This window comes from Parasteatoda tepidariorum, chromosome 7 (genome assembly GCF_982258835.1).
Source record: "Parasteatoda tepidariorum strain Cologne lab strain chromosome 7, Ptep-v5.0, whole genome shotgun sequence".
Lineage (NCBI taxonomy): Eukaryota > Metazoa > Arthropoda > Arachnida > Araneae > Theridiidae > Parasteatoda > Parasteatoda tepidariorum.
The window spans coordinates 14,545,438-14,566,396 of NC_141761.1; the positions used below are offsets into that span (position 1 = coordinate 14,545,438).

General features: G+C 26.7%; 1 protein-coding gene across 1 annotated transcript in view; it reads left to right on the forward strand.

Moving 5' to 3' along the window:
• Positions 1-14,703, forward strand: part of LOC147806884 (tetratricopeptide repeat protein 39B-like) — a 36,605-nt gene extending 21,902 nt beyond the window's left edge. The window contains exons 3-6 of the mRNA XM_087167373.1: positions 10,562-10,629; positions 13,296-13,387; positions 13,474-13,607; positions 14,624-14,703. Coding sequence (XP_087023499.1) covers positions 10,562-10,629; positions 13,296-13,387; positions 13,474-13,607; positions 14,624-14,640 — 311 coding nt within the window. The 3' untranslated portion in view covers positions 14,641-14,703. The remainder of the gene's footprint in view (positions 1-10,561; positions 10,630-13,295; positions 13,388-13,473; positions 13,608-14,623) is intronic.
• The last annotated feature ends 6,256 nt before the right edge of the window (positions 14,704-20,959 follow it).

Consider the following 20,959-nt stretch of genomic DNA (forward strand, 5'->3'; position numbering starts at 1 on the left):
AATTTTCTATGGATTTTGAAATTTTATAGCATTTAAAATTATAACTTTCATGTTTGCTGCACTGGATTTTATTTATTTTCCTTTGTAAAAGAATTTCCGAAAACACTCTTAATCTTGTAGGGCAAGAGTTTTTAATTGGTAAACAAAAATTTGTCTGAAAAACTTATTTTTAAAAAATATTTTGGAAATCATTCCTTGTTCAGAAAGGTCTTTAGCAGTTAAGAAATAAAAAATCAGACAGACATGTATGCAATTTTACAACAGTAATTATTGAAAAGATCGCTGGTGCCATGCCAGGAAAATGGTTTTTGAAACTTAGCATGCATTTTAATCACATATAATTTTAAAATCATTCATTCTAAAACGGTAAAAACGTTTAAATTTTTAAGTGTACAAAATCATTTTAAAATGTAATCAATAATGGTATTAACTCAAAGTTTAATAAAATTTGTAATTTATTGTATGATATTAGAGGTCTGTGGCAATCACACTAAATTGTCACATTGGGTTATAATCATTCACAAGGAATGTTTCAAAATTTTGTAGAAAATGTAACCTGTGAAACATGTCAAACAGAGAGGTGAAAAAAATCTTCACTATCTTCATCAATATTTCCCTCCTTTCTATTTTGCTGTCCTCACTCAAAGTTTTTAACGTTATGAAATCGTCCTCCCCCTAGCCCTTGTTTGGATATGACTTTGATTCTCGTATATATTTCTCAGTTATTGTAAGTCCTCGTATAGTCTTTCACTCCCTTTTTGCTTGAGATAGTAAAAAATTTTTTGGGGGGAAGTATAGAATGTATGTAAGCAGTTTATAAATAATAATTTTTTATTGTAATAATAACAGAATATCTGATTAACAGAAAATTATATAGATCTGAACATAGGCAAAAAAGAGGTATGATTTTGTTGAAGGAAATTTCTTGAAATTTTTTTTTGCTTGTTTTTGACTCATTTCACGGTTGTATACTAACATGACTTTTTTCGATTGTTTTTTTTTTTTAATCCAGTGTCATACTCCCTTTTAGAGTTTAGAAAAATGACCAAATCATTTCTGTTATTTCTAAAAGTAATTTTCTGTTAATAAAAAATGCCCATAAATGCTCTTACAATGAAATAAATAAATCCTTTGTAATTAAATAAAAATTTTAATCTGAGACATGGTTTCTTTTCTGAACTTTCATATAACATACACTTGTATTTAAATACTTGAAAAAAATGAGATGTAATTTCCATTATACTTTAAAATTAATATGAAGATCTAAAATAACAAAAGACTGAAGAAAGAAAATTTGTTTTGATACATGTGCACCATTAAACATTGTTCATAAATAAACTTTCACAAAAGGCTAGATTTAGAGGGTTTAGATTCATATTTAAATAGACTGTACCTTCCAGAAAAAAACCAGACTGTACTTCCAGACTGTACCTTCCAGGAAAAATTACCTTCCAGAAACAAATAATGTGCCCCAAAAATTGAAAAACTTTCTCTAATATTGCAGAAGTATCCAAAACTGTAAATGCCGTCAATATCTTTATTTTAACTATAATATGTTGTAGGCCAAAAATGGACCATATGCCATTGAAATTTACAATGCCTTTTTGATAATCATTTTTAGTTTCATCAAATAAATTTTATGAAGTAGCTGTTGCTACATTTAATGACTGTGCCTAATATTTGTCATATGGTGTATGAAGCATTAAAAAAGCTTCCTTAATTATGAATTATAACTATTTAATTTCTGAAAAGAGTTTAGTTAAAATAATATAATTAACTGCATTTTTAAGCATATTTTAAAAGTATGAATTCATTTATGATTTATAAAATTATTTTGTTAAAATTATTTTCTCCAGCAACTGTGCTTAAATTACTGTTTTGTTCATAATATTTTGATGAACTTTAAGGCCTGCTGCAATTGTTAAAGAATTGGATTTATTTTTTCTTATAAAATTTCCTTTTTATTGTGAAGTTTCTCAAATTTTCTATTAATAATTCCTCTTTTATTTTAAAAGCTTTGTTGAAAAGCATACATTATATTTGCTATTTCTTTTTAATTATTATTATTTTTTTTTTTTTGCTTTTCATTACTAAAAATTACATTTATACATTAACCATCATTACTCTAAAAATAGATTTGTACTAAAAAATATGCATATGTCTAATTTACATTAAAATGATTATTTCTATTTACTCTACAAATACTGTTATATGATTCAAGATGAGAATAATCTGAATTGTTAGCTATATATGTTTGAATTTTACCTGTTTGATATGAGTCATTAACTCTGAGTTTTATTGATTCTGAAATATCAGGAAAAACTTTCAATTTTGAAACAAGCATAAAACACAGAAAATCAAATTAATTTTTTACAAATCAATAAATTATTTTTTTATATATTTCTGTAGACCAAATTATATGTTTTTTAGTTTGCCCTTTGTCTTTTTTAAAAGTAGTCTAACATATGTCTTCTGTTCAAAATAATTTTCTTATTTTTTCTTAAATTTTTCCTTAGCTCACTATAAAGCCTGTATTGTATGACATATTCTGTTTTCCTACATTTTAATTTATTTTTTCTCAAGTGCAGTCTACTATTTTTCAAGTCAAGATAATCGATCATATGATTTTAAATGAAATATTAAGAAAATATTCCAACATAAAATTATAATAATCATGTACTTTACTAGTTAAACAAGCTTATTTTGCAAAAAATATCTACCTTCAAAAGAAAAGTTTATTTGAAAATTGACTTACCCTAAATTTTTTTTATAAAAACTTTTTGTTAGATTTCTAAACTTATAAGTCTGTATTCAAATACTAATTAAATGTATAACTTTTAATGGATAATTTTTATTTAATAAGAGTCAGATATTATTAAACCATTTAAATGTTTGGCATATGTTTATTTTGTCCTAAATTAAAGTACATCAAAATCAGGGGAGCTTCTATATAACGAAATAAACTAATACAGTATATATACATAGTGCTCAGTAAAGTTAAAGTTTTAATGCACCCTTTTAACTTCCAAACAGCTGCAGCTATTTTAAAATGTCTGCAGCTATTAAAGTGTCTAGGTATTGTAAAATAGGCAGGTACTGCATGATTATATTACTTAGAATGCCAACTGGAAGAAAGTTGTGGATTTGTGTTCCTATCTTTACAAGATATGGGATCTATCCTTATGAGATATGGGGAAAAGTAATGAGGATGATAATAATTTTAAAATTTGGAGTTCTTTGTTAGAAACTAGTTATTTTATCTGGATCATGTAAGGTCTTTAAAAATTATTTCACATTTTGTGAAAGTATATAGGGCTTAAAAATATTTTTTGAGTGCTTAAAAAGTACTTTTTTCACTTATTTTTGAGATGTTTGGCTACACACCCTGGAAAAGTTCGTTGAGTACTTAAAATGATCATAGTACAATAAAAATTGCTAAATCCAAACCTGTGCACAAAAAGTAAATATGTTTAGTTAAACCTATTTGCATATAAAAACCCTTATAACTTCCAAACTATGAAACTTTCAAACTTCAATACCTTTACTTGTTTTTATATCTGATGCATATTAATTAATTTTTTTTAGATAAATAGTAATTTAAAGGTTTTTATACGTAAACTTTTAGTTTTGTATTCTTGGCTTTTTTTTAAATCATATTCAGAACAAAACAATATGCAGGACCTATTTAATAGCAATTTTAAGCACACAAATGTGTAAAATTGTATTTTTTTACACACTTATTTCTTTTCTCTCTTATTTTCTTATTACTTCTAAATTTTAAAATCTAGGTTTTTGGGTCTTGCCTTTTTTGATATTACTTTAAAAAAAAGCACATGAAAAAATACATAACTTCGCTTGACAGCTAAGCGTTGAAAAGTGCAAATTAAAATACAAAGCATTTAAAGCTCTTGTCTTTTGAGAGAAATTATTATTTCATCATTGACTATTTGAATGTCTTCAAATTCTGTTCTGGCGCCAACTACTTGGTTCGGATTTGAAAACAACATTTTTAATTATTTATTTTCTTTTGATCATGTTCAATTTAGAATAAAGGAAACTTACGAAACATTACCTGACTTGCTCAGACAGCAGCGTCTGATGCTTAAATATTTATCAGTCTAAATTTGTATTGTTTTTTTCTTCATTAAATCATATTAACTATTAAACTTTTGGTTCTATTGACATGAACAAATTCATCAGAAACTACACCTCCCTGTCTAGATAGCATAGTTTAAGTTTTGTACCACTCTGACCTCTTCTGTAAATTCAAGATAGCTTCAAAAGCTCACATTGAACTTAAAATATCTAAATTTTTCTATAACTTTTGAAACAATTAACAGCTTTACTCTAAATATTTTCATGTTCACTTATTTTGGTAGAATTATTTTAGAAATTTTTTTCCAATTTTAAGTAATAAAGACTCCTATTTTTACTAGTCCCATAGCTTTGTGATTAACGGAGTAAATATGATGTAAGTACTCATTTTTCCAGACATAAAAGTTATTTTAAATTTCAATAACGTCGCTAGGAAATAAAATTATGTCTATATAATATTGGATCATTAAATCAAGCATCAGTATTGGCACAACAGCTCTTTGTGAGCTTGGGCCTTACTCAGAAGCTTTTCCCATTCTGCCCTTCTCCCAGCAATTGATTTCCAGTTCTTTACTTTTAGGATGGCAAAATCCTCATCTACACCATCTTTCTATCCCTTTTTAGGCCTTCCTCTTGGCCTTTTATTGGAGGGGGTTACAATAAAGACTCTTTATGCTGTACGTTCTGGGCTCATTCTCACTGCATGCCCAGCCCATCTCATTCTACTTAGTTTAATAGATTTAATGATATCATCACTATTAAGGATCTTATATATTTCAAAATTATATCTTTTTCTCCAGTTGTTGTTATCGAGGATAGTAGTTAAGTTCATGAGATACTGAAGTAAATTTATTTAGTAGACTATGTCATCTATCAGAAGGTACCTCAAGATAGATTCAAGTTAACAAGTCTTATATACTAGTGCTTTGGTATTTGATATTTGTAGTGGTAGTTACGCCACATTATTCCCCTTCCAAAATTTTATCTGTGATAGAATTCAATAAATGAATAATACTAGTTGATTCATGCTTTTTTTTTATTTTTATCAATTTGCATTGATAAAAATATTCTTCATTTTTTTGTTTATAGCATTTCGCTCATTCAAAGATTTAATAGGCATTTTAATTCGTAATACAATAATTTATTGACGATCTTAAAATAAATTGGTATTAATTTAGAAGTTTAAAAAAAGTAGCTGAGTATTGTTCCCTGCAGTATATTATTCGGCTTAACCTAATCTTCGATTTGTACTTTGAATACCGAAAACTATCCTAAAATTTTTTATATCACACTTAGGAAAAAAAATTACATTGTATATTGCATGATTGACATTATTTAAAAATTGTAATATGAAATTTAAGATTGAAATTGTCTGTAAAAATTGTAAAAAAATTTAAAATTTTATGTAAAAGAAAAAATATTTTTTACTCCATAACATTGGTACACATTACAAATGAGAAAAATATGCTTCATATATTACATATTTGTTTATTCAAGAAATAGGTTTACAGAACTGTTTGTTAACAGAATGTCATTATACTTTCAATCAGAGGCTTGATAAATTTATTTAATTACTATTATTTATATGTTTCCCATTTTATGAAGAAAGGATTTAGTACAATATAGTAATAAGTAACTTTTTGTTCCAAATGTGATATTTTTGCTGTTTTTGTTAACTGTTTAAAAGATATTTTCAACATGCTTCCCGAAGTTCCAATAAATGACAATAAATGTTAAATATTTTTTTTTACCTAAACAGAAAACCTTATATGATTAGCCCAACGATTTTAACCCTTGACCCATTAACAGTGATAATCTTACACTTAACTTTCTGGTCGGTGCAAACCGGGAGTAAAACCCACATAGACCAATCATTGAACCCGGGACACCTCATTGCGAGGGGAATTTCTTTTCCGCTGCGCCATCGTGATTCCTCCTTGACAATTTTATTTTATATTGTCATTTGATACAGTCATGAAACAGCAGATCCAGTTTTGGATTTACGACTATCAATGTTCAACTACGTAGATTTGTAATTTTGCGCCCAATCCAGAAAACAAGATACCAAGTATAGGGGGAAATTGCCTCCATCGAGGACTTTTTTTGATAAAACTAAACCGCATTTGCGTTACACGGCGAAGAAAACCACTAAAACCTCCCACTGTTAATCTGGCCGCAATGGGACTCAAACCAGAGTGACCACCCACCTCGAAAACCTGGAATTATGAGGGAATTTTTTTATACTGGAAAAAAACTGGAAAAGTCAGGGAAATTTGGATTAAGACCTGGAAAAATCAGGGAATTCCAAAGAAAAGCTGGAATTTTTCTCTTAATTAAAATTATTTTACCATCCATTACATCCACGCTTATTTAGACGTAAATTTATCGTAAAAAAGTTGAAATATCATCAACTCAGTAATACTTTTCTTGCATTAAAATTCTCTTCATTAAAATTCCTGCGAAACTGGAATACCATTGCAAACTCTTTTGTGTTGGGAAATGAATGGAGAAATCTTTTTCCTCTTTGGAGATTATGGGACTATGCAGTTTAAGAAAGGCAAAAATGTGGAAGAAAGGATTAGGATATTTGCTTCTGTTTATAAAAGTAGCGTTTAATTTTTTTTTCTTTAAATCTTCTTTTAATCTGTGGGCTGAATTCATTAATTGTTCAAGTTTGTTCCGATACTTTCGGAGTATTTTTTTCTTTTAACAAAATTATTCAAAATGTTTTAGTATTTTTAACTTTATAAAATTCTCCAAAAAATAATTGTTCATAATTTAATTAGAGATTTTATCTTGAAAATTTGAAAAGTAGAAAAAGATGAAATTGAAATCTTGAAAAGATTTTTATCTTTTTTTGAAAGCTTTTGTCCATTAAATTATTTTTTTCTGGATTTCATGATAAATTTTATTTTGATATTTCTGAAATTGTTTCTCCTTTTACCCTGTAAAGCTGCCGAAACCAAGGAATGTATGGAAAACATGTTAAATGACATATAAACTTAGAATGGAATTTTTTTTATTTATATTTGTTTGTTAGAAAGAAGGAAAACAAGACTTTGCTTTTTTGTTCTGCACTGTACAGGGACAGGTTTCAAGTTGGGCAACCAGATGACCAAAATTTTAAACTTAATATTAAGTGAACTAAGTATTATTTCCAAGGTAAAAAGTTGAAGATTTAGAAATAAAGATTTTTAACTTATAAATATCAGTTTTCAATAAGTCATAGGCTGTTAAATGAAGGGCAACATCATTTGAAATTTTCATCCATGGAAAGAGAATCTGTAACAAAGTACAGTTTTTTTTAAAAGAATTCACACTAATAAGAGAAAATAGAAAGAATAATAATTAAAGTAAACTATAACAAAACAGGTTATCTTGCACAAATATGTAGAAACATTTCTTATTTTGATTTACAAAAAAATTTCTCAAGATATACTTTTGATGTTTTTCATGTTATACCAAAACACATCATTAATTGTACTGTAGCACTAGGATTTAATATAATTAAAAAAAAATTTCTGTTTAAAGCAAGATTTGATAATAATATATATGTTTATTTTAAATTAATAGTTAATTATTTTTACACACCACTCAGACACCACTGCTTTTTTTTTTCATTGCATTTGTTTTTTATTTATTTTCATCTTTTATTTCACCTTTTCTTTATAAAATGAAGTAAAATATGAAGAGAAACAATATAAATATTCCTTAAGGTTAATTTAAAATAATGTATTTCACCTCAGTAACCTGATTTTTGCAACTATGTTGTACTTTGAGTTATTTATGTTATAACTTAAAATTGATCAATGAAGTTTTAATATATTTTTTTAATTTAATTTAATTTATTTATTTAAGGTAACTATCTCAGTTTTAATTTAATTTTATTTATTTAAAGATAAGCATCTCGGTTTTAATTTTTTTAGTAACAATTAAATTTCATTTAGAACATTTTAAATCAATCATTTTGCTTAGAGCTTGAAACATGTGTGTATTGAGAGAAAAAATAATTTCAGAACATTCTATAGTTATTTATTTATTTATTTTGAGTAAAGAAGAGAAATAATTTTATGGGGGAAAAATATTAAACCTACTTGCATAGCAAACTACAACAATAACTCACATCCTATTCAATCTTTAGGTAAATGGGGTAAAAATTATTAGTTATTTATTGGGCCTGTAATTGGTCAACAAAACTGGAGAAGGGGTATTAAAAAGAGACAAAAATTTATTCGGGAATTCATATAAAAATTTATTCCAAAAATTTGACCCATCTTTTATACTACAGCCGGACATATGTTCTTTCTTGTTCAATGCTAGCTATGCCACTAAATGGAAGTAAAAGCCATATCGGTTAATATTGTCTGCTACAAAAAGATTATTTAATTTTATGCAGGCAATAAATAAAGCTATGATTATAATTTTTCCTGTGCCCAGAAAAATTTGTTATAGGCTGCTAACAATACAGTATACAATTTTTCCCATATTTAAAAAAAAAGTTTTTTATTCCATGTTTTTTAAAATGATATTGCTTAAATATGAGTTTTATTTATATTGCTGTTAATATATTACATTGATGTTAATATATTACATTGATGCTAATATATTACATTGTTGTTAATATATGTTGCATAGCTAAAATGAGTGATTTTTTAACTAACTTTTATAAGGTGGAAAATGTTATAAAACATATTAATCTGACCATTCCAACAGGAAATAGAAGACAATTTAAAGAAGCTATTTAATTAAAAAATAATATTTGTAGCATTAAGATTAAAATTAAAGTAATTTTCAGTCATTATAATGGTTAGCATTGACTTAAATTTCTATCCAATTTGAGTAATTTACGTCTGGCACAGAAGTAAAAAATTTCAAATAAATTATGTATCCTATTTCACAAACAACTGCATAGAATTTTTTGTTCAAATGTCAGCTTCAAAATTCAGACAAGTTTACATTTAAATTACAAACAAATTCAGAGTTTTGCAAATTAGTAATCATTTTTGCTTTTGCACGATTCACATCTGACAGCAACAATTTAACCCATTTAATTTGAACTGTTAATAATCAGTTTTTATAAAACAAATTGTTTTTTGATAAGTTATGATATACTAAATATTTAATGTAAAAGTTTGATTATAAACTTTTGTTTTATAGGATAGTTTTTCTCAGAAATGTATGTACATTTTTTTCTGACACCATGGAATTGCCCAGATGTAAAAACAAAACTATTTAACTCATCTGAACTAGGAAACTATGTTAGATTGGAATTTTTAATATATTCTAATTTCTAATAAGAAAGAAAGAAAAAAGAATAAAATTTAAGGAATTTTATCTTGTTTTTTTTTTTCTATAGAATGTACAACAAGAAATTGAAAAATTTTTCAAAATAATAATGCTAATTTGAAATAAACAATTTTATTTAAACATTTGACTTATGATATTGGTTTAAAGAAAATTATTTCAGTGAATTTTATAAAGAGCATTGTCTGGATAAAATTAAGTATAAAATGGCTCTATATTGAAAGTAAAGAAATGTAAAAATTTATTGGTTTCTAATCACGTGGAATTATTTTCTTTTGCTTAATAAAAATATATTAAACAGTACTTATCCAAAGTTGCTTTGGGTCATTGCTATTAGGTACATTTTGTGCAAAAACTATCTAACACATAAAAAAAATTTTATTCATTAAAAGCGTTCTTCAAGCTAGACATATTGTTTCCTTCACATCTATTCGAGATGATATATTTAAAACATAACATTTTAAATGAAATACTACGCTATTATACTGACTAATACACTAATATTGACACTTTTCTTGTACTACACTCCAGGAGGGAAAAAAACACGCTGACCCGGAAATTGTCAGATTTTTACTGGAAAAATCAGGGGAATTTGAAACATGATTTGAGTGGCCACCCTGAGTTATGATTATGAGGGCTTTACCTTTTTAGCTCAATTTATGTTTCTATTTTGGTCTCCTAGAAATTCAAATTTTTCTCTTATCAAAATTGCGCAAAGAGTGACGTTCTATATAAGAATAACATTAATGTAGCTTGTAATATTAACCTGACTTTAACTCTCTTTTTATGTAATTTTCAGTTTAGGAAGCATTATTTTTGGCCATTCTCTATATTAAACACTTTTACATGCATTTCAAAATGTATCACATTTTTATACTAACATGTTTAACTATGTATATTTTAAATTTCATTTTCTTTATTATGACAAATGCAACTCTAAATCTTAAAAAAAAAAAAAAATCTTTTGGTTATACTATATAATTTTTAAATTTGGCATTTTTTTAAAAAAGTTGTAATTTCCTTAAGATTTGTTTATATTCATTTATATGACCATATGTAAGGTTTTTATTTTGAATGTTTTATACTTTCAGATTTTATTTCAGAACAACATTTATTCAATGTAATTTGAAGTTATAAAATTCAATATTGATGTTTATTCCAGACTGTGGAGATGGCAATATAGAAACATCAGAGAAAATAGTACAAGAAATGCTCTCCAGATACTCAGAAGTAAGTTTTCATCCAACTTTTAATTTTTGGATATTTCTGTTTTACAATTTAAACTCTAAATTTTGAATAATTATTTTTTCTGATTTTTGAAACAAAGTAAAACTCAGATTATACGAAATAATTGGTGTAAAATACAGAGCTACTTAATTTTTTAAACCAAAATTCTTTTACTAATATTAAAATTATAATTACATGTTTTTGGAAAATCAGAAGTTTCTGAAGGATTCAGAGTTCATCATCATAAGTTCATAAAATCGCTGATCAATCATTAAAAAAAAGTTTCTTTTTCTTTCTTTTTTTTTTGTAATCGACGAATATTTGTATTCTGTTCATATCAGTGATTCATGTGATGTTTAAAACTATTGGTTTTGCCTGTTTTCTTTTTTCTTTTTTTTTTTTTTTTACATAAATGTTTTATTTTTCATATAAAGTGTGCATATTTTTTTGAAACAAGAATTTTTTCCCCACTCATTTAATTATTTTAACATTTGAGAAATGATTTAAAAATTTTAACTTTAATTTTTTTGGTTACAATAAAATATGTTGTTGTATAATTATAATTTATATAAAACAAGATTTTCTTGCTGAAAAACAATTATAATTTATAGTAAGAATTTGTTCTTTATTTAGGCAGCTTTGTTCATTTTCTTATCTGACTGAATAAAAATGCAGAAAGGGCAAATTAATGAGGTAAATCATTTGTATATTTATCAATTAATTCATGATTTAAATTACGTTTTAAATAATGATCTGTGAATTTATTGTAATTTCATATGAGAATTGTCTTATTTACATTCATTTAAGAATGTTTTACTTAAACTTACGGTGTTAAATAATTGCATTCATGCATATGTCACAGATAAAATTGGCCATTCACCATAGAACACATGCACTAGATATTTCAGATTTTGGCTTCAACTTTCTAAACTTTAGACTTTATTACTCTGTTATTATTTTATTCTCTTTAATCATAATTTACTTTTGAAAGTTAACAGTTTGTTTGACTGTCTAAGTACAAAGTAAAAAGGCTTTAAATAAGTATGCAAATAATTTAAATGTTTTCTTTTGCGCAAATTATTACGCAAATATTGTTTTTTTTTTTTTTTTTTAATGATTTTAGTTGATAGGTCATTTAAGATTTTTTTTCTACTCTTATGCCTGAGATAAATGTATGTGGATTTGCTCTTATTTCTCATCGTTATTTACTGTTCTTTTGCCCCAATCTAAAATATTAAGTATGTAATTTGAGCAATTCTGTTACTTTGCATAAATTGATACTGCAACACTAAATCTCTATAATTTAGAATTCTTAAGTGCACTATATTTTAGAGGATAACATGAACTAAGGAAAAATCCCAAGCAAATGATTATATCAATAATCATATTTTTACTATCAGCTATTTTTCCTTCTTGCCTAAAATTGGGAATATGAAAAAACAAAGTTTTAATTTAGTCCTTTATCTCAAAGTTGAAGACAAGCAAAAACATAAGTCACTGCTTTGCTGATATATCAAGTTTTTCTTTTATTTTCTATCAACTCTTAGTTACTGATGTGAAAAATAATTATGTCCTATTAAAATAACTCTCCTTTTAGTTGTTACTTTTAATAATATGCATTTTAATGATTATTTTTTCATTATATCATTTTTATTAATATTTATATTCCTTACTTTCAGAAGTTGAGATTTTTTAATTAATCATGCTTATTATTATTCACATAATTATAGATGATAAATTATCTAAAATACACTGGTCGACAAAATTAAGAGATGGAAGACATTTTCCCAAATATCTAAAAAAAATACTAAATATAAATAAATGAAATTTGGTATGGTTATAGCTTATTCCATGATAATAAAGTATGCGAAACAAAAATGAAAGTGCCATTCACTGGCAAGACCTATTGCCAATAAATCCAATGTAGTCTGAACTTAAGGATAAAAGATGACTATAAAAGTGAGGCGTGTAGAGTGTGTGTTGCCTCTAGTATGGTGTATTTTCACCCCTGACAAACAGACAGCATGTACAACAAGTATGCATGCTGTTAATAAGGGAGTTAAGGAGGACTTGTGGAAGACCCTCCCATTCTTCCACCAGAGGAATTTTGAACTCCAGAATGGTTCTGGGGGAGGTTGGCGCATCGCTATAGCTCTCCCAAGAGCATCCCAAGCATGTTCAATAGGATTCAGGTCAGGGGATTTGGCTGGCCAATCCATTCGTTGAATATCCTCGCTTTCCAGATACTCATCAACCATGAGAGCCCTATGTGGTCGCGCATTGTCCTCCATAAAAATGAACTCAGGGCCATCAGCGTCCCTGAAAAAATGCGCATAGGGCTCTAGGTTCTCCTACCTGTACCTCTGGGCATTAACGGATCAATTGTCAAGCACATAGGAGCGGTGTGCGGGTATCTTGCATGATCCCTGCCCAAGCCATGAGTCCTCCACCAGCATAATGGTCCCTTTCGATAATGTTCCTGGGATGGTATCGGGTTCCAGGTTCCCTCCATATCAATAACCGTCCAGAAATAGCGTCATAAAAATGTGCGTCGTAGAAGAATATAGCATCATAGAAATATGCGAAAATGCTTTCCATCATTTAATTTTGTCCACCAGTGTAGGTAGTATTTATCATCTTGTACTAAAAATTACATTTTGGGTATTTAGGCCATTGACACATATCAACTGTCTATTAATGTTCAGCAAGAGTGTAAAAAATGTCATTATCTTGGTTATTGGGAATTGGTGTGGTGCCACCGGTAACATTCAGAATTAATTACCTTCTTGCTTTTATAATTGTGAACATACATTGTTTATATGATAAACTTTATTATATTTCGATTAGCTTTGAATGTGATTGGAAAGAAGCAGCAAAATGCTCTGATATATTGAGATTAGAGTGGTCTCCGGTGGTTTATACTTATGTTCATGCTTCAATTCTCTTTATGATGGTAGAAGAAGGAAAAACAGAATTACAAGGTACTATTTCAGAAATCGTGGAGTGAGATTTATTTTAGTAATGATTACAGAAATGCTTGTCTTTATCTGTAAATGTAATCTATTTAGAATTCTTGCATCTTACATAGTTTCTTAGATATCTTTGTTAATAAATGAATAATATTTTCGAATTTTCTTGAAACTGCTTAATCTTTGTTTTTTTTTTAAAGAATTAAAAAATTAAAAAAAATTTCGAACTATACAAGCATAATTAAAAATGTTAAAATAATTAAAAATGTTTTCTAATTATACAAACAGGTTCTTAGGACACTCATAATGACATAAGTAATTTAGAGGAGCATGATTCTGATGATCTTTTTTTATTTAAAAAAAAAAATTTGTTCTCAAATATTGTTTGTTAACATGCGTTCGGTGATTATTTGAAATTTGAATAATTTAAACTGAAAAAAACATTAAAATATTTTTAGAATTTAATTTTTTTCTGTTTGTTTTTTATGTTCATAAATTACCAGGCTGATATGCCTTCCAATTATACCTTTATAGCTGTGTTATAAATAAAAGAAGTTTGAGGAAAAGTAAACTACTGCTGTTGTGTATATTTTATGTACTTGCAATGTTGTTTATTTCGTCATATCCTTACTTGTTCATCATTGATTATGTGGTCATCAACAATTTATAATTGATAGTAAAGTTTAAAAACACTATTATTTAAGTTGGTTAGGGCTATTGTTTAAGAACTGAAATATATATTATGAAGCAATTATTCAGGCAGTTACAAAAATAAGTGCTTATGTTAATTATTTTTTTAATTTCCATTCTATGTTAGGTTATTCTTATTTTCCATTAAAGGTCTTGCTTATAAAACAAGACTACATTTAAATATCATTGCGGAAAGCTTTTTATGATCATAAGTTTTTAAAGTAATATAATTTTATCTCATTTTGGAACTTTAGCTCTTTTTTTCTGCAACGTAGCATTTAAATTATTTTTCTTGAATTTTAAAAATATTAAGCAGTTTATTTTATGTGCTGTTTTAGGAAAGTTCCAAGCTTAAAACAGCGATTAGCTGGTAAATCAATACCTTTAGAAAAGTATGTAGTATGAAAATCTGTCAAGTTTGTGTCCCAGAAAGGTCGTCTGATTATTAAGCATTATTAAGTTTAATGACTTAAAACATTATTTTCATTGGTAAATCCAAAACCAATATTTGATACACATGATGATATTAATATCTGATACACATGATATTTGTATTTATAATTTAATAATAAATCAAAATTATAAATAAAAAATAAATAATTATAAGTAATTATTTTTATATACAAAAGGTAGTGTGAACTATTTCTCTTGTTATTTCTACTTCATTTTTTGAAAGAAAAAAATTTTTGAAAAAAATTAAAGTTTAGTTTTTATATTAACTTTTTGAAAATAAAAGAATATAATCTTTGACCCTGTTTTTTTTAAATTCTTTTTTCTAAATATCATTTAACAGGGTTCCCACGGTCCTTGAGAGTCCTTGAAAGTCCTTGAATTTTTTGTGTGCTATATTTAGGTCCTTGAAAGTGCTTGAAAAACGTCTTAGGTCCTTGAAAAACTTGATAGGTCCTTGAATTTGTTAAATACTGCAGGCGGCCCTTTTTATAAACACCCGCGGATCTTTCTCGTTCTTTCTGTTTTGTTCCTGAGCTCTCTCACATGGTTTTTAACGCCACCGTTTCTAACCGGGCCTAGCGTCTTGGTGTCTGCCAAGCACGCGGAGCACAGCAGACAATCAATGCGTTCGGGGCGGGACTCCACTTCATCTTCTGTCGCATATGCTTAGATCTTTTTTCTTATCGAAACTGGAATACTCTCGAATTTCGTAACAATATGTACCTTGTAGTTTTCAATAAATTTGCCGTTTTACCATCCGCACTTGTCCTTATGTTTGCATCATTTCAAAACTTTATTGTAAAGTGTATTCGCAAAGGCACGGCTTTGTATTTGTGTTATGTAGTTTAGACTAGTTATGCCTGGGAAGTGCTATTTTAATCCCCAATGGATGGATAATCAAGCTTATAAAGAATGGATTTTATCGATGCCCGAAAAGAAGTTCAGAGCCAAGTGCCGATTATGCATGAAGGAGATCGATATCGCAAAAATGGAAGAATCTGCTCTGAAGTCACACATGAAAGAAAGGTAAAACAAAAAAGTAAATACTTCTCTTTTTCCAAAGACATCAACATCTAATTCATCTGGTGTAAATACTCCTTCAACATCGTGTGCCCCAAGTGAAACAGAGACTTTAGTGGCCGAGGTAACCTTGTCTTCTTATCTGGTCAAAAGGAATGTGCTTGATGCTGAAATTCTCTGGAGTCTGAAGTGCATCACTAGTAATTATTCATGTAACTCCTGTGAAGGGATTAATAAATTGTTCTCCAAAATGTTTGCTGATAGCTGTATAGCGAGACAATTTTTTTGTAGTGCCACAAAGTGAGCCTATTTGGGCTCCTTTGGATTGGCACTATACTTCAAAGGGATTCTAATAAATGAGCTGAAGAATGTTGATTGCTACACTGTACTCTTTGATGAGACGTTAAATCAGTCTCTACAATTTAAGCAGATGGACATTATGGTAAGGAATTGATAATAAAGTTTGCACTAAGTATCTTACCTCCCAATTTATGGGTCATGGAACTGCAGAAAATATTTTGTCCTCTTTTTACAAATGCATGGATGATGGTTAAAATCTCTCTAAAATACTTCAATTATCCATGGATGGACCCTATGTCAATTGGAAATTCTATTAGAAGCTTCAGTGTGAATTAAGAGAAATATTCCCACCAGGTCATATTCATTGGCAGTTGTGGATTACACATAACGAATAATGCTTTTAAACATGGTGAAAATGGGATATGTTCCTTCTAATTTTTATTTTCAGAAAGAATTGTTGCTGCATAACATTTAGAGAAGGTTGTGTAAATTATGGATGAATAATTTCAGAAACGATGTTTAATAGAGGAGGGGATTATGGAATAGTCATGGAATATGGAATACCTAAGATTTAGCTCTGTCTTTCATGCAGCCTTCACATGGAAATACGCAGGATTAAAGGATTTCCCCATTAACACCTCATTACCATTAGTTATAGATTGTGCTGAAAATGATTTTGTGAATTAATATGTAAAACCAGTAGGGTTGTTTTTAAAAAAATATAAATTTTAGTCCATAATACATATACTCTCTTCTCTCTATATAGGCAAAGCATTTAGGTATTATATTTGAAATTAATTATTGCCACAACAAGCATTGTTGCTTCTAGTAAAATAGAAGAGAAGAATTTTTAAAATTGGTCTTAGATTAAGGTCCTTGAAAATTTTGTTGAGGTCCTTGAAAAGTCCTGGAAAGTTCTTGAATTTCAATCTCATTATAGAGTGGGAACCCTGTTTAACCATATTCCTTTGTTATAAACTCTTTATTTCTTTATATTGGCTATTAAATTACCAGTCAAAAATATTCAATGAGTCTGTTTATATTCAGTTTCAGTATTTTTTAACATATATTCTTCATGTGATGTCAATTTATATAAAAATGTAACAATTATCTTATGTTTATTTTTAGCTTTTATTTTAATTATACCATATTTCATAAATTAAATTTTTTTGTTAAAATCAAATTGAAATATCAAAATTAAAATCTGTTAGTTATTAATTGTAATTGTTAAGATTTTATTGAATTAGATTTAAAAAAACTTGTTTAGTGAAAGCTTATTTATTATTACTTTAGTTACAATCTAATTTTTTATTTTAATATTTGGTACCTTTCAAATAATGGCAAATTATTTTGTTTTTAAAAATGAAATTGATTGCTTAAGAAAAAAGTGAAAATTAAATATTTTAAAATTAAGTGTAGTATAATGAATTTCTTTGAAAGTATATTTGCCTAAGTTAAAATAATTTTTTGTTTGCAAACATTATTTTTAAACTTTTAAGTTTAGCCTAATTAAACTTTGATTATTTTCTGTTACATTCTTAAAATATCAAACAATTTTAAAAAGTTTACATTTTACACGTTCTACTCTCTTTATTTTCTACTATCATTATTTAAATAAAGATTCTTGATATCGATTTTTTTTTTAAATAAATTGATTATTTACTTATGAGCTCATTGTTGTAAAAAAATTTGTAAATTGAATATTTTACACACATTCTTTCTTTTAAACTAAGTCATTTATCTAAATGTTGTAAATATTTTCAAATTTCGTTTAATAACAAGTTTTTATTTCTAAACACAGATAAATATTAAAATGAAAATGTAAAGAAATATTTATTGCATTTCTAAATTTTTAGTATATCATGAGTTTTTTTTAGTATACCATAGGTATCACAAGTTTTTCATATCATCTTTAAATTATATCACTTATTTTTTTTAAAAGAAAAGAATCTGTGTTCTTAAGCTTTATAATTAGTTTTTTTAAAAAAATTTCATTACCTACTACTTGTTAGTTTCTAAAATTATTTTCATAATTTGTTTTTCAGTGAGAAGTTTCATATTCTGTATTTTGTAAATTTGGTGTTTATTCATACATGAAGAAGATGGCGTTTTGGCTAAAGTTTTCAGTTTTTCACCTGCCTAATATTATACCCAACTACAATTTTTTTGTTGATGAATTTTTTAACAAAATATAATTATAATTTAAATGTAAGTATAATTTTTAAAGATAAGTTTTAATTACGGAAATAATTACTTTAAACCTCAGTGATTTTAAAATAATATTTAAATTGCAATTTTTATTCTGGTCATATGATTTATTTTTTATGATTGGCCATGAGAAACATGAAGAAAATATTAGGTGTTACAACTTTAGAAAATTGAAGAAAAAGAAATTTATGTTAGGAAATTTGTTAATAAAGACTTTTTAAACTATAATCTAAATTAGCTTTCAGATTTATTTTTGATGTATCTAGAGAAAAATACTGTACTTTGAAGGGAAATTTATTTCAAAAAACAGTAATTATTTTGACACATCAGTTCACTGAGTTCACTTCATTGCTCACTGAGATCTGTATTATTTATTTTAATGAATTCATGAATTAAGTATAAATAATTACCTTATTTTTATTCAATATGTGATTTAAAACTATCCATTTTTTTGTTGTAAATGTTTTACATAATGAATGTAAATGTTTAGTATTATTTTAGTTATAAATGAGAAAACAAGATAACAAAGAGTATTATGAAAATATTTCTAAATTTAATATACTTCTATTTTTTATGAGATAATGGCAAAGTTGATATTTCCAAAAAAAATTTTTCATTTACGTAAAAAAAAATTTCTGGGGGGAACTTTTTCAGAAAAAAAAAAAATTATTTGGCGAAATTTTTTACATGCTTTATGTGTATTTTTAATAGGTTATTTGTCTTAATTAAGGACAATTGCTTGTTACCTAATCTTTCCCCCGGTGGGTCAATATTATTTTTGATCTATTTTTTGTTAAATTGAATTTGATTTTTTTTGTGCAGAATTTATTTTTATTAATGTAATTTTTTTTTATTTAAAAATGTTCAGCAAAAATCTGCATTACACACAAAAAGAAATCTTATGGGTAACTAATGTGTCTAGAGCTGCCGTTTTTACTAAATATTCAAATTGCATTTTTAATCTCTAGAATACACTCGTTATATATATATATATATATATATATATATATATATATATATATATATATATATATATATATATATATATATATTGCTGATTAAATGTGTTAAACTGTTTTATTAATTACACTATAAATTATTTTAACATTTATTCATAACATTATAATTTTGTAACTTGTAATATTTCATTACAGCTATATATTGTTTCTTTTAGGAATTGGTGTATAATTGGAACAGTTTTCCAATGATAGCAAAATCTCGCGAACTTACTGAAAATATTCTTTGCAAAATCAAAACTATATTTTCTAGTCTTTGAGATGCCAAAGGTATGTTTTTTTTAAGATAAATTCATTTCAGTTTTGAATGTAAACAGTAAGGGCTAATAATGTATAGGTAGATTATTTGGAATTTTTGTTCTTATTAGGCATGTGTTTCTTCTGTTAATTTGCAGAATTCCGCGAATCTCAAGATTATTGATTCACGGACTTTCGTAAATCAATAATTTATATTTCAACAAAATTTTCTCGGAATTTCGCTAATCAAAAACTTAAATTTTACCACTTACACAAAATCTAGTTAACATGAAATTTATACCTCCTTTACAAGCACCTCTTTTTTTCTTTTTGAGTACTTAATGAGATCCAAAAAAACTTTTTTTCAGCAGATTTGTTTGAGTTTCTATGCTTTATATCTGTAATAACTAACTCTTATAAAACTTTGCATCTGTAATAACTTCTTCGGTAAAAATTAATGAACCACGGAGGCGAATAGAAAAATAATTAAGTTGACGGTCTTCAAAGTAATTCTGAAATGGAAACATTTCAATTATCGTTCCCTAGAAAAAAAAATGGTGTTTTTTTTTTTCATTCCTTTTAAACTTTGATTTTAAATATGTCATAAATTCCGATTTGTAATAAAGGAATTATTTAGTCAATATTATATATTTGCTCTCGTTTTTTAATTGGGTGCAATTAGATTGAATTTTTCATATGATAACTGTAGATGGAGATTTCAACTCGCTGGATATCATTATAATTCCTGATTCCGATGTTTTATTTTTTCTTTTGCAGTTACTGCTACTGATTTTCTCATGGTTCTTAAAATTCCAATATTATTGTGACACGCAAAATTCAATTCATGTATTTATTATTATCGTTTGTTTTACGAGGACACTACCAAGTTTTAGTTGAGGTTTTTAAAGTTTTTGCTACTTGATATCGTCAGGATTTTTTAAATCGTGATATTTTCATACAATATTATTAAGAAGCGAGAAATTCTAATCACGTATTTATTTGTGTAATTGATTTTTCGCAGACTTGATTTAAGTTTTTTTTTTTTGGAGTTCATGGAGGACATGATATCTTAAAACACAGATATTACTATGATACAGAAAATTCAAATTGCGCAACTGAATATTAATAATCTTATACGATAATTCTACTGTTTTTTTTCTATCAATTTTTCAGCAGTTGTCACTGCTAAATTTTGAATATTTTTAAAATCTCAATATTTTTAGTACAGTGTTATTAATTATAATATGTGAATCTCGAAACATACATTTGATTAACTTCTTTTTCACCTGCTCAATTTGTGCGATTTCGTAGTAAATACTTGAAGTTTTTATCATCAATCTTTTTTCAGTTATTGCAATAGATTTTACAAACTTTAATATCTTTTTTTCTTCTTTTTTTTAAAGCCACACTTAGTTCAACTATGGTGGAATTTGTTTGTTT